At 38.5% G+C, this 15,051-nt stretch overlaps 1 protein-coding gene across 2 annotated transcripts in view; it reads left to right on the top strand.

The window, feature by feature from the left end:
• ttbk1 (tau tubulin kinase 1) overlaps positions 1 to 13,706 on the top strand; it is a 63,060-nt gene extending 49,354 nt beyond the window's left edge. For both annotated transcript variants that reach the window (XM_023333820.1, XM_023333819.1), the window contains exons 15-16: positions 9,877 to 11,336; positions 12,333 to 13,706. In XM_023333820.1, the coding sequence (XP_023189588.1) occupies positions 9,877 to 11,336; positions 12,333 to 12,735 (1,863 nt within the window). In that variant the 3' untranslated portion in view covers positions 12,736 to 13,706. The remainder of the gene's footprint in view (positions 1 to 9,876; positions 11,337 to 12,332) is intronic.
• The last annotated feature ends 1,345 nt before the right edge of the window (positions 13,707 to 15,051 follow it).

Below are 15,051 nucleotides of genomic sequence, written 5' to 3'. Positions count from 1 at the left end.
ATCTGTATAGTACAATGGAAGTTGTATAGTACAACTTCCATTGTAGTCTGTAACAACTGACTACAATGGAAGTAAGTTTGTAGTCCTTACTTCTCAACAAGTAAGGTTGAGGCAGCAGTCACTTCAACTCAATGTTTTTGACCAGTTTTGAGAACATTTGCAGTAAAATCAGACAAACAGTGGAGATCTGTTGATTTTGTGTGAATTTTGAGGATTTGTGAAAAACTGGAGGAACTTGTTGATGTAATTTGGAGTCTAGAGGGCCACAAAACAAGCTACGGCGGGCCAGATTTAGCCCCCGGGCCTCGAGTTTGACACAATAAAATCTCATACTTTTTGCAAAGACAATTTAGAAAAGGAATACAAATATTAAAAAGAAGTTAAATATTTAGCAGTTGTTGATTAAATAATAATTAGTTTGTTTTGTGATTCAGATATTTTGCATTTGAATTCTTTTAAATTGAATTCAAATGCAAAATATGTGATATGTGCTGTGACAACAGGCTGTATGGGCCCAAACTGCAAACTTACAGCCGGCTGGGTCTGTGAAGGATGTGAATGCGTATTTTTATGAGCTGTTTATTTTACATGTTACCTTCACGGTCGGAAGGGACTACGTATCGGAGGCTGGTGCTGTTTTTTTTTTTTACTTTAGATACACAGATGGCGTGATAGAGTTTCCTTTTTCTGACACTTTGATTGTTGCGTCTGTTGTTTGAGATGTCTGTTTTTCAAAAGGCTTGCTGACATTTTAATGTGTTAACCTCTGTTTAAGGAGCCTTTCCTTCTTCTGTAGGCCGTTGGAGTCTTAGCAAACGATCCTAAAAATCGTCCTGCAGTAGAAGTTTCAGATATCCTGTGATAGATATTTTAGAAGTCCTTTCTACTGTGAAAGAATTGTTGCTAATGTTCAACTTTATCTCTTTTTTTATCCTGTTGTTTTTTAGAGGGTTCAGCCAATCACTGTAGATGTTGCACTGGTGTCTCGTGTACTAAATACTTCAGAAGTAGTTGGGAAATAAAATTCTAATCAGCCAGCTGTTGCAGTGCGAACATGAAGAAGTATCTCTATAATAGTTTAAAGAAATTGGCCCTAAACTAACTTGGATATTTTGCCAAACAGACATTTTTTAAAATTTTATTATAGCTGTTTGTAATGCATCGTCTTTGCAAGTGGAAGTTTTAGAAATCTGAGTTCGCAGCCTCTTTTTCTTTTATGATAAGTTTTCCTTGAATTCATGTTAACAATGTCACCCATATCACCACCTACTGGCACGCCAGGGGAACTTCAGCATTTTTTTACTCGAAATTGCAAAGCCTATTTGAGTGGATTTTTTTTTTTCAATAAATGTGATATTTAAAAAGATAATGTAAAAGAAGATCTGATTGGAAACAGTATGTAGCATTTATTGGAGGCCATAAAGTCACAGAAGGATAGAGACAGACGAGTTTTGAGGTTTTGTGACAGGGTGGATGCTTTTGCTCTGAATGATTGTGAAGTTGTCGGTCAAGAGGAACACACGCCAAGAACGCCATGTTGCGTTGCGTCTGTTGATGTTTAAACACGTTGGATGAGTTGTGCTGAAGTCTGACTGGACAGAACCAGAAACTTGGACTTGAGACGTGGAAAGTTGAGCAGAAGTGTTGACCTTTATGAATAGAATGATTATTATCATCATGTTTAGGAGCCGTTAGCCCACAGCCAGATGCTACCTGTGATGGTTGTTAAATGAAAATAACTCTAAAATAAAATATATTGCCAAAAGAATCTGCTTGCCTGCCACAAGGTTTGATACGATGTCGGCCTACAACCACGTTTTCTCTTCTGGGAAGGCTTTCTCCAAGGTTTCAGGAGTTTCTTTATGGAAACTTTTAGCATGCATTCGTTTCCTCAGATGTTGATGTTGGACTAGAACACCTGACTTGCCCTGTTCAGTCACTTTAATCAAACTCTAGTTTGTTTGTCTAGAAAGTCCGGTTTATTTGGGGATGTGTGAATGGACAATCAAACTAATTTGGAACAAAAAAGCAAACTCTGGTGCGCCTAAAAATGTAGGTCTTGGTTTGATTAAAGTTTGAATGCATAAGTGATTCCAAGCGGACCGGAGGCCGCTCCAAAAGCGGGAAGCGGACTATAGTGCAGGGCATTCTGGGTAAATACAACCGACGCAAACTCATGACTCTCACGCTACTGAAGAAATAGTTTTTGGTCTTTCGCCAAAGACGAAAAAGGAACCTCACAACCGCTAAAATCTGACGCCATTACATTTTGTTTACATTTTGTGAAGAAGGAAGTTGCTCTCCTGACTTCTTCAGAGGTTTTTGTGTTGCTTCCTTCAGTGGTTCTTGGTGCAGCGCCACCTCAGACGATGGGGGGAACAGTTTCTTCCAAATGGTTTGGTTCATTTAACACAATGCAAAGTGGAAGCGAACCGCACCAGCTGAAAATATAACTAATGTTGCAATTTTTGTCCCATATAGAACCGAGTCTACCAAACTCAAAGCTGATTCTGCCACACTGATCTCACTAATCTATGGAGCGTTGTGGAGCTTGCTTTGTACTTTGGTGCACAGGTTTACTGGACCAGGAAGGTGCAAACCCTAAATTTGTTCCATAAGGCGTAGCATGAAGAGTTCCTTTCACTGTAACCAAGAGGCTTGAGGGTGCAGAGGCGGCTTTATTTACACCACTGTACCTGAAGCTTTGTGTTGCTCCTGATAATATAAGGCTGAGATGCAGCTGCATGGAAACCCCTCCACTGCTCTTGAACTAATCTAAGGATGACATAAGGTTTCTGCAGCTTCTGACTCTTCATGCATTCTGGGATTTGACATGGCTCACCATCCTGTGGCTGAGTTGCTGCCATTCTCTGTTAGTCAATGTTGAAAGTTTAATAGTGAGGCATTTTCTCAAATAGGTTTACTGAAGTGAAAGTGGAATTCACTGAGGTCTTGAGAAAAACCTAATCTCTCATAAATGATTGAAGAAGCAGTCTGCATGACAAGGTGCTGAGTTTTATATGTTTCTGGTCAAGGAATTGATTGGAAACGTTGGATTCAAACCTTTGGGTATCTGAGTGAATACTTCTGTCAACATAACAAGTCATCAGCACCTGGGTTAGCATTGAGTAAGTTTATTAAATGCAAGGTCTTTGAATGTTTGGGAGTTATTTTGCAAGTCTTCCTTTATTTTGAAATTCGTCCTTGTGATTTTTCTCATTGATATATCCAGTGAGATTACTGAGTCACGATAAGATTAAATTTGTCCTCCTGGTTGGTTTGTGATTCGGTAAAATAAAATAATTTCTTTACTGCTAATTAGTGTAAGCATGCTAACACTACATAAAGTAAACACTGAAGAAAAACATGATTGTGATCTGCAAGCATTGTTATTGTAGGGTTCTGCTACAGCAGCTAGTATATATCTTCTGGTATTTTATGATGCGATTAGTCTTTGATTATCAAAAGTGACTAAATGTTAATTAGGAGCGTTAATTTTCTGTGTGCATAGGTGACTGTCAGGTTATAATATCAACACAGAAACCAATAGGAGTAAAAGCAACGCTAGGCTCGCTGCTTCATTTCCTACCCATTTCTTAAATTTCCATCAGGTCACATTTTTCTGTTGCATTTGAGTTAAATCCAAGTCTTCCAGATGACACAGTTTCAGGCATAAGTAAAAATGCAGTTAGTTTTATGTTGGAGTTGCTGTAAATGTTTTGGTATTTACCTGCAGAGGGTCGTTTATTAGTACCAGTGATTTATGTTTTTCTATTTCTGACAGATCTGTAGGAGGTTTACCTGCTTTGTAAATAGTATGCAGTGGTTTGTTGTATCTTAAAATTTAAAGGTGAGTTTTGAGTAGCTCTAATAATTTTCTTTAGATTATATCTTATTTCTTTCATTGTGCTTCCTTTTTCATCACTGTTTTCTAACATTACTCGTGCACTTTATCACAGTAGGCTAGACTCGGGGATCAGGTTGGGGCAGACGGGCTCACTATATAAATGCAATTAGCTGATGCAATAAATTATATGTGTGACATTATTAAAGCTAATATCCCACATATAAATATGATATATCTTATATATAAAGGACTTAGTTGTCATTTTATCCATTCATCATTTTTTGTGGGAATGTGTTTACTCAGACCTGAAGTCTGGATGAACTCTCCCTCAAAATGAGTTCAATAGAAATGTTTTGGGTAATCAGTTGCTGCTCATTTTCCCCTTTCAAACTGATATGAAACATTTTGCTGCTGTGAATTCATTCTGACAAAACGTTTTTATCAAAATGAAGCATGTTTAGATTAATCCACTGGGATTTTTGACCTTCTCAAATAGTGTCTCCCAGGCCAGTCCTTCATTAAACTCAATGCCCTGTATGTGTTTGTAAAAATAAAACGCTACATTTGACCAGTATTACATGGTTTACATTAGTATTGTGACTGTGTCCTAAATATTCACTCAACAGTACTGTTTTATAGGAGCTTTTGCTGGTTGGACACATCCAAACAAGGAAACTCGCATCTTGCTCCTTTTAGCAGTTTTCCACAGTGCTAGGCTACGCTAACAACAGCATGTTTCCTCTGTGAGTCCTCTATGACTCACTAATGGCTCGACTATTAACATGTTTCAGTGTAGTCCAAGTTGATTAAGGGAAGGCAAAATTTTCTGAAGCTGTTGCTGTTTTGCTTTGGGAACTTAAGTTCCCAAAGCTTTGAAGCTCTTGAAATTGAAAGATGAGCATTTCATCTCCAGCTGTCTCTTACACACAACCAGTGGTGGGTAAAACTAGCGTAAAAGTAAATTGCACTAACCCTAAAGCAAAAATCATAAACATTAGCTTTAATAACGGTAAAGCGCTACACCAACACAGTATTTAGCAGAAGCTAATTCCACAGCGCTAATTCAACTATGTTACCCACAATATGCGTTACAAGATAGTGTATCTCCTTAAACAAGTTCACATTTGTTATCCCACACTTACCTGAATCATAAATCATAAAATCATAAAATGATTATTTGCAACAGACTTTTCCCTCTGGTTTCACAGTTTTTTGACTGTTGAATATTGCTAATTCTGTTTCTGATTTTGGCTAGCTGAACATAGCAGGGCGACAGGAAACAGTCTTCACCCACTTCAAAATAAGAGCATGGCTACTTAAATCATTCTTAAAAGTGGATATCCACAACTTTAACATAACTTTAGACTTTATTCAACTGAAAGTTAACAAAACAACCAATCGAGTTAGCGTTTAAGAATTTAATTAGGAAACTTAATTTAGGGTAAGCTAAGTTAGCTACCCTAAGTTAACTAAATGAAAAAATTATAGGACGTGTGCCCACCACTGCAGATTACTCTCTGGGAGAAAAACTGTTTGGAGTTGGAAGAAAGCACAACAGCCATTACAGCCTCTGTTTCACTGTGAACAAAGCAATGAGAATGACCTGAAATGAAAAAATTGTAATGAAACTTGGAGCTGCACAGCTTGCTGAAGGAGTGGCTGAGATAAAATCACAAACTATTGTTGAGAACTGATATTGATCAGGAACTCCAGTACTGATAATTTAAAAATACTTTGATTGTTTCATGGAGCTGAATACCTGAGATTGGATTGTGACACCCCCCAAAACTGTCATCACTCTCCGATAAGATTCACTCCACTTTGTTAATTTTATTACAAATAAACACAATTATTTTAGCTTATTTAATTTTTCACTCCAAAACAGATCATCCTGTGTATCCTTAGAATTACACAGGATGCTTTATTGAAACACAGAAACCACGCAGAGCATTTTGTTTCCTTTAAACCGTGGCATCGTGTTGCAACAACAGAGCTTTAGGAAAGGAGCAGATGTTTTATCTTTTTTCTGTACGTTTCATTGACTGAAGGAATATGAAGTGAAGCTTGATCTTCGTGTCTTCTTCTTCCAAAGCAGCAGCCTTTGGTTTTCCATTGTTGGTGTCATTTTAGGTGATCCCAAAACGTGACTTGAACAAGTTCAAAACATGACTTCCTGAGACAGGGTTGGATATTTTCTTTGTGCAATGAAAGCCAAACTATTGCTTTCTCGCCGTGTTAAAGGGCTACATTAGCTAAATATGCACCACTTGCTTGTTAATTGTATTAAAGGCTTTTTTCATCTATTGATGCTCACAGCAGCACCAGTTTGTTGAGGAGATCGCCTGATGTTGTTCTCCTGCTGCTTCACGCTGAGTTCAGGATGCCCTGCCTGTTTTATACTTTGCATAATTTTATAGTACAACCTCTTGGAGAATGTACAAAGTGGACTAGCTGCTAACTCAGAACCTAGTTTTGTTTGCTAGCTGAATTATTGATTTACTGTGCTAAGACTGTCACCGATTAACGCTTATCCTGTATCGTCTTTAAAGCAGCGCCGCACTGACATACTAACGGGCCGGAGGATCCTCCCTGTGTGCTTGACCTGCTGACAACACCAAGATGAATTTTTAAAAAAAGGCGATAGGCTGCATTTCTGACAGTTTTTTGTATAAAAAGACTGACCGCTGACTGTCACCACTCTTTGCATGAGATCCACATGTGATCTGTTTGTGCGTCACACTCTTCTGACTGTAAAATGACTACAATCAGCACTGTACTGTAATGACAACACGAACACAGTGAATATTAACCTCTGGTCGCAAGAGGTCTATGATATTTTATTTTACTTTTTTATTATTTTTGTAAATAGCTACTACTTGAGGAGATACTCACGGATCAGAACTGCTGAGCCCAGAGATAGTGGGAGTAGCCATTTTGGTCCAACACTGACTTTTGTCGCACCTTTTATACTCCACTGTTGTATCTATTGTGGTCAAAATAATTAAAAATAACTAAAAGTTATCTTAACTATCTGGTAAACTTCTCAATGTCTTGAAAATACAAGCGAGAAAAACGAAATTTGTTTTTCTAAACTGTTCCTTATTGTAAAATAAAATGGCTAGCTATTGCATAAATGAGATATGTCATTAAAATTTCAATTATAGCAAAAAAAAATTAATAAAATTGCCAGTGTGATAAAGTTAGGCCTTTCACAATAACAAATTTTACTGGACGATAAATTGTCCCAGAAGTTATTGCGATAAACGATAATATTGTTGAGACCATTTTCAAGCAGTGCAACTGTAAAGGCATAATAATGCAATCACACATGCTCTAAGATGAAAAGACTTTTAAATTTTAGTGAACATTTAACACTGGAACTGGAACACATTTTAAATGTACAAAATAAACAACTGAAAAAAACCCAAATAAAATTAATTATGAAGTTTCTCTAAACAAAACTGTCCTTCAAAAAAGTGCTGGTTGAGACCAAAGCACCAAACTGACGACTTTTGTCATCCAGTTTTTCTAAAGAGAAAAACGACAAAACACTAAATACAATTAGTTGATTTACTGTTTATTGTGACAGGCCTAGATAAATATACCACTGCTAAAGTTGAAAAAGGGCTTTAAAATTTCAGTTTCATTTTGATGTTACAATAAACTAAATGTTTTGCTTATAAAGCAGCATTTGTTAGATAAAAATAAAGTTATGTTTAAATTGCCTAAAGAAATCCAGGATTTCAGTACTTATTTATGAACAATGAACAAGTTTATGTAATGAAAATGTTTTTTTGTTTTTTTTTTCAATCAATCAAAATTTACTGAACTGTTTTGGGATGTAAATAAATCTGTTTTCTGAACCTCCAACCAAACCATAAAGCTAGCATAAATACACACATAATTTATATAAATGAAGCTGAAATGTTTTATTGTATACTTGAATAAATGTTTCTTAGTTTTGATGGAGAGTCGTTGTATAAATATCGACCATAGGAAGAGAAAATCGTCTTGTCTTTAGAAGTGAGCACCCGTTCCTCATTAGTTTTATTTTGTTCTGTTCACTGATTTTGCAAGTCCAAACAAAATCTCTTCACCTCACACTCAATTGTTCCTCTTATTTATTAAAAATTGCATTTAGATACTTTAGGAAGTCGTTTCTACTGTGAAAGATCTTCTGGTCTCGATGGGGCTACGTTGACGTGCTAAAAGAGCCTTGAAGGCGACGTTGTCATGTGACTGAATGGACAATAAAAAAATGAAAGGATTTTATAAAACCGCTCAACGGCCCTTCAATGTTTTTGCAATAAAAGTCGAGTTTCTTTGTGGAGGAGAAGAAAAGTGAAGAGCTTACCGTGTTTGTTTGGTGTGATGGTCCTATCACAATATTATTGTACAGTACTGCTTGTATAATTTACAGGTAAAGCATGTATTTTAAACTTTTTTAAAACCCAAACAATAAACTGTACATATATACAGAAACGTAGACAGTAATTAGGTTTGCAATTAAACTCTAATAGCATGACAGGTAGCGGGGTTTAGTATATATATGTACAGGCTGTATGATGAATCTTTATGAGGGGAAACACTTGAAAATCACCTGATATTAGACTTTGTGCTAAAGATAAGCTCTGCAATGCATTTTTGTGCCTTTTATATCAATGTATGTAATCTAGACAATCTTGAAAAAGCTTGTGTACAACCAAAATGAAAATAAAATGGTTCTGTGGCAAATGGATTGGTTGGAGTTAGATTTTTGTTCTTCATTTTTCCAGGTAATACGGCACATTGTTTCTTTTTGTTGTTGTTGTGAAGTTATACTGGGATTATATTTTTAAAAGAGACTCTGCTCCAAACTGCCACGTAACTAAGTAAAAACAAAAATTGTGAAGGAAATTAATTGTTTCCTCCATCTTCTAGTTGTTTGTTATTAGCATATGCATTATAATTTCATAATATCATTGTTCTACCATTGCATGGTCGCATTTCTATGAATGCTAAGGCTAATTAGCATGGCCATAACGGTGGATAAACAGTTTTCCTGGAACTGTGAGTTGTTTCTCCGCCATAAGCACATTGAGCAGCACGTACACACGGTTTATTGACAGCGCTACGACCATCCTCCTGTCTCTGATTGGTTGTTTTTGACTGGGAGTGTTGCATTTTTGCAAATTGCTATAGTAGCAACGGGAGGAAGTGGAACAGCTTCATCTTTTTTTTCAGATTACTTGTTTCCAATTATACGATTACAACATAGTGACAGTTTTAACAAAATATGTTTTTATTTACAACAAAGAATTATATTGACTTGGAAATCTGCTCACTCCTCAGCGGCTTTAGTCCGGCTGAAGGATGTCTTGTCTTTCTTAAAACTAGAAAACATCTACCATCAATCAATTACTGTAACGCCTTGAAAACAATTACACCAGACTGAATAAAAGCTTCTTTTTTTTCCCTGCTTTGTTGATTGTTTCAAGTTACATGAACAAAATTTCTGATCCGATAATGAATTTTATTAAACATCAGAATGAATTCAGCTCAGAAACATTTAGTGGGAACAGGACATTATCCTCAAGCTTTAAAATAAACATTTGCCTTAATAAAACACAAGAGTCAGATCAATGTGACGCTCTTCCATCTCAGGATACAGAAACAAGCCGCTGAGCATTCTGGGAAATAGTTCCCACTCCTGTATTTTTCTTCTTTTCAGTTTTTTAAGTGCTAACCTAAAAACTCTAGTTTATTCAACTCCTGGAGGTTTGACAAAATTTATGAAAAGTTAACAGAACTTACTGCTGTAAGTTTATCTTTCACAAACTCACATTTAGGTTCAAAATCTAAAACTGGATACATTTATTTGACTTAAAGAGTAAAAGATAGTCGACACAACTAAATGTGGCTGAAATGTTTTACAGTGTACAAACAAGTGTTGTGCTTTATAATACTCTATCAGATCTTTTTTTCCCTGGTCAGAGTTGCTTTGAGTCCATTTTAAAATTGTAATAAAATATTGTTTGTCTTCTTCTCAGGTCTTGTCGCCCCCGGAGCAGAACATCCCGTCTCCGTCCTCTCCTGACTATCGAACAAAAGCTCAGGGTGATGAGATGGAGCACTTCCACATCCTTCCTCAGTTGCAAGCCAAGAGGGCCGACTTTCTCACCGTCATGCTGACCGGTACGCTGCCTCAGCGCAGGAGCTTCGCCACGCCCGATGAAGAGGTACCAGAACCTCTTGGGCCGAAGGACGATGACGTCACAAAGAGCGAGTCCAACAGCGAGGCGAGTCAGAAAAGCACCGAGCGTAGCCAGGATGCTGCGCCCTCAACACTGATGGCGGAGGACCAGAGGGGCCCCAGGGAGCACGCTTCGGCTGCTGATGCAGACCCGGATCTGGAGGACGCATCCAAAACTCTGGTTCTGTTTTCGCCCGGAGACACTCGCAAGTCTCCCTGTGGCGGGGAAGCTGTCCTGGAGGGGGAACTGGCCACACCAAACGCTCTAAATTCTCGTAATGACCGCTTACTGACTGGGGAGGGGATTCAGCCTGAACTGTCCGAGACGGGCCGCTTGTCACCGGCCCTCCGCTCAGAACTGAGACCTTCCACTCCCATTGCTCCTGGGTCACCGCCCTTTACCAAAGTCGAGCGCACTTTCATTCACATCGCAGAGACGTCACACCTCAACGTCATGTCTTCCAACGGTCACTCTGCCAAGGAGAGTGACCGGGAAGTCTTTACCGTCACGAGGGAATCGGCCGCAGATGTTGACAGACAGGAGCAGGAAGTTGCATTATTGTTAAAAGAGACTGGAGAGGAGAGCGTGCCGGACCAAACCAGTACAGAGGCTAAGCAACCAAAAACCGAAAACGGCCCGTCAGCCGTCTTTTCCGTGTCCATGGACTCCTCCTCTAAAGTCACCTCACCGGTTCCTGATCGTAAAGATCCGTCCCAAGAAGCGAAGAAGCACTTATCTTCCTGCGAGGAAGCCGTAAAGCTTCACCCTGCTGGGTCAGAACCGTCAGTGGGCTCCAAGCCCAGAATCCGAAGCAGAATCCCGATCCTAATCTCTGAAGAGGACTCGGGCTCAGAGCAGTCCTCTTCCCTGTCTGCCCGAGCTCGGCTACAGCAGCGCGCCAGGCAGCTGGACCTGGCACGCCTGCTGGTTCAGAAGCAACAGGGCCGCTGGATGAGGAAGAGGATGCTGTCCGGCACGTCTTCATCGCTGTCATCAGGGGACGACGAGCGCTGGAGGGCTTCAGAGACTTTATCCACGACGGGATCAGAGGAGGACGTGCGTGTCTCGGACGAGTCCAGGAGGAGTTCACGTCTCAAACCGACTGAAGAGCAAGGCTCTAAAGACTGCAGGAGCAAAATCCCTCGACCTGTCACCCCCATAAAAAGACCAGCAGGGGGCGCCGCTGCTTCTGCCGCCTCTCCGCTCTCTTTGCCAGACGCCAAAAATACAAAAGGAGTTTCATCTGTCATTAATGGGTAAGCCTGTTTTTCTCTGTAGTATTAATACATAGCACCTTTTAGCTAAAGCTAATACAAAGTGCTCATTAGTACATAATGATAAAAACAACACACATTAAAGAATAAAGTAAGTAATACTAGTTTTAAAAAAACTTAAGGTTTTAGCATTCCTGCAACAAACTGTCAGGTTTATTTATATAGCTCTTTTAATAAAAAAATTATATTAGAATAAAATGACAAAATTAAAATAAAATATCACAACAGAGACATTACCGTGTTAGAGCTCAGTTGAATGCCAGGACTGTAATCGTGATTTAAAATGACCCAGAGATGATCTGGGTCAGTAATTATCCCAGAGAAAAGGAGAAATCCTGATCTCCTTTATTCTTAAGTTTATTCTGAGGGACGTTTAATAGCAGCGGATTATTTAATCTGAAAGTTTTAAGTGAGATGGAAGTGGGTTACATTGATCTGACTCTATTGTTATTTTATTGTCTTTATGTTTATTTTAAAGCTTGAGGATAATGTCCTGTTCACACTAAATGTTTCTGAGCTGAATTCATTGTGATGTTTAATAAAATTCATTACAGATCAGAAATTTTGTTCATGCAATTTGAAACCAGAATTTAAATTATTCTAAAGTAAAATAAGTTGTTATTTTAACTTGATATTGTGAGTAAAATAATAGAGAAATGTGGCTCTTTAACCAGGTGAGGGCAGTTTTTTTTTGTTTTTTTTGCATATTGTGAAATAATTATTTGGATTAAATTGCAGCATTAAATAAAAACTCACAATTCAAGATTAATGAACTTAAAAAACAATGTTTAGACAACTTGTCTCTGGTTGTTAAATCAACTTTATGAACTTTAATTTCTGAGTTAAAACCAAAACAATTTTCTTGTTTTAGTTAAATTACATTTTCCAGGCAACATTTGAACTTTCATTTTCAAGTTAAACCACCTTCAAATGTTTTACAGTGTGTGAATAACTTAATATGTGCTCATTTCTCCACAGAAGTCAGAAAGCTGGGCTAGCCACCCAAAAGAAACCTAAGCCCGTCTCATCTCGGTCCTCCTCCTCCTGTCCTCGTCCATCAGCCGTCTCCGGTCCACATGGCAGCCCACGGATGCCGCTACGCGCCCTGCTGGGAGGCCGCCGCAGCCTTAGCTCCACCCACTGCAGGACTGACAGCCCCTCTCCTCAGAGGACGTGCCCGTCCAGGCAGCCCCTCTCGGTTCGGGCCCCCACTGTCCCCATGCTGCCACCCAGAACTACAACAACTATGCGTCGCAGCGCCTCCCAGGAAGCCACCGCGCAGACCTCCACAGCCGCTGCGCCTGCCAGGCCCAGGCCGAAACCCGCCGGCGGGGCTAAAGCTAAAGCGAATACCAGGGATAAGGTGGTGCCTGCTAGATAATACAGAGGGACTCGGATCTGAGACCTGCTGGTGTATTATCTGTCTCCCTTCAAGCTACGCCTCAAAAGTTTTCACGGCAAGAGACTCTGGTGTTACAATAACCTCAAATTCATCTAATGGAAACGGACATTTTATGTTTTTTGAAGGACAGCAAACTGAACTGTTTTTGGGCTTCCAGTTTCCTGACTGACTGTCGTTCAGGAGCGTTGCTGCCACGGTGCTACGGATGCCTCTGCTGCTCCCTGGTTGATCCCTGATTTAACGTCTTCTTCTTCCTCCAGCTGAGAGTCATGGCCCCCGTTTCAGATATACTCACATACCACAGCATTCCCAGCTTTCCACAACTATGCTAGTCTTCTGTCGACAATACTCTGCTTGGTTCACATTGCATGGTAAATTATATCACAAATGCATTGAATCTGTACAGGGAAAACTGTATTAAAAGTGACTTAATATAGATCTTCCCATATTATTTTCCATAAATAAGCCAAATTGGAGTGGATTTAGCGCCGAGTTATGTTGGCATGTAAAAGATTCCCAAATATATTCTGAACTCGCTATTGCCTTGAATGAAGAGAAGCATAAAAAATGGACTCCAAGAGAAAGCGCTCGGCCACTCGCCTCGTCCTCCTAGTGTGACATTGGGCATGCTTTGAACATTCTATTTTTGAGGGTTTATTTTGTTTATTCTCTAAAATTGTACATAACAGAATCATTTCCATGAAATACATCTTTATTTTTTATCTTGCCAAGCGAATAGTAAACCCGAGTCTTTAACCTTGTGTTCCAGTGTTTTGGTAATAGGCCATTTTTTTTCTTCTTCTTTTGATCGCATGAGAAAAACAGGGTTTAACCATGAGAGGAAGTTATTCCTGCTTAGATTTGGTGCAAACTTGTGCTGAATGTTGGAGCCTGTGTTAGTCTGGGGTTGCAGGGCACTGAGCTGTGAAGTAAAGTCTTGGTAACGTGGAGCCGTGTCCTGTCATTCTTTATTTTATGGTTTTTACACACACAAACAGAGGCAAACTGGAAAATCAAATCTCATTTTTTATGAGATTCCTAATTCCTTCCTAATCTACTGTTTCATACTGTTACATGTTACGTACAATAAAGATGGGAGTAAATTTCTGCCAAAACAACTTTTTTTTTTTTTTTTTAGATTAATCTAAAAACTTTCCTTGAAAAAAACTTCTGAAAAATTTCTGAGTTTGAAAAGTCAAAAATATTCTAGAAAAAACAGAAATTTTCAGATTAATCTCAGAAAATTTCTGGAGATTAAAATTTCCGATGAAGTTTTTCCTAGAAAATTTGCAACTTATGAAATTCTCGGTTTCTTCGGCAGTTATGTAGCATCGCTTCTCGGCCCTTTTTACATCATGTTTAGAATAATTGCACTTTCTGAACTGTTTCAGAGACGTTTTGTTGCGTTTTATTTTGAAATGTTGTTTTAGTTTCAGTTTCCTGATCTTCAGACAAAAAAGACAACTTCTAATTTTTAAAAAATAAATTCTACTTGGTGCTGGGAACTAAAGCAATAGATCTACTGATCAGGGGTGCCCACAGCTTTTGAGACTTTTTGGTCCAAAATTGCAACATTTATTAAATTTTCAGAGGTGTGGTTCACTTTCACACTGCACTGTGTCAAACTAAGAGCAGATGAGTAATTAAAGTGTAGAAATATTGCTTGCAAAATATTGTAAATATATATTATATATGTGAATATATTGCTTATAAATATTTAAAAAGTGACGTATTGTGTGTGAGGCCACATACAATACTGAGCCTCATTTTGACTTGTTTTAAGGACATTACATTAAAGTTGGATCAGCCTGTAGTGTTATTTCACTTTAATTTTGTGTGTGGCTCCAAATCCAGGCCTCCATTGGTTAATAAATTTGATTTCCATTGATGATTTTTGTGTGATTTTGTTGTCAGCACATTCAACTTTGTACAGAACAAAGTATTCAATGAGAATATTTCTTTCATTCAGATCTAGGATGTGTTATTTGAGTGTTCCCTTTATTTTTTTGAGCAGTGTAGATTCTCTAAGCCTAGAACAATCTACAAAAATCCTCAGTTATTTTAAGCCTAAAATAACCTATAAAAATTCCTTCAGAGCTAAGCCTAGACTCTGAATACTGTTTTGGATTTCCTACGCCCAGGAGAATCCTTCAAAAACCTTTTACTTTAGACTTTAGATTTCCTACGCCCAGGAAAATCTAACTCTGAGGTGTTTTAAGCCTAAAACCCTGTAAATTTCTTACATATATTTGAAAACAGCCTTTTGACCTTAAACACTGCTGGTTTGTTCTCCCC

The sequence above is a fragment of the Xiphophorus maculatus genome, chromosome 5 (genome assembly GCF_002775205.1).
Source record: "Xiphophorus maculatus strain JP 163 A chromosome 5, X_maculatus-5.0-male, whole genome shotgun sequence".
NCBI lineage: Eukaryota > Metazoa > Chordata > Actinopteri > Cyprinodontiformes > Poeciliidae > Xiphophorus > Xiphophorus maculatus.
This window is presented reverse-complemented; position numbering and strand designations above follow the sequence as displayed.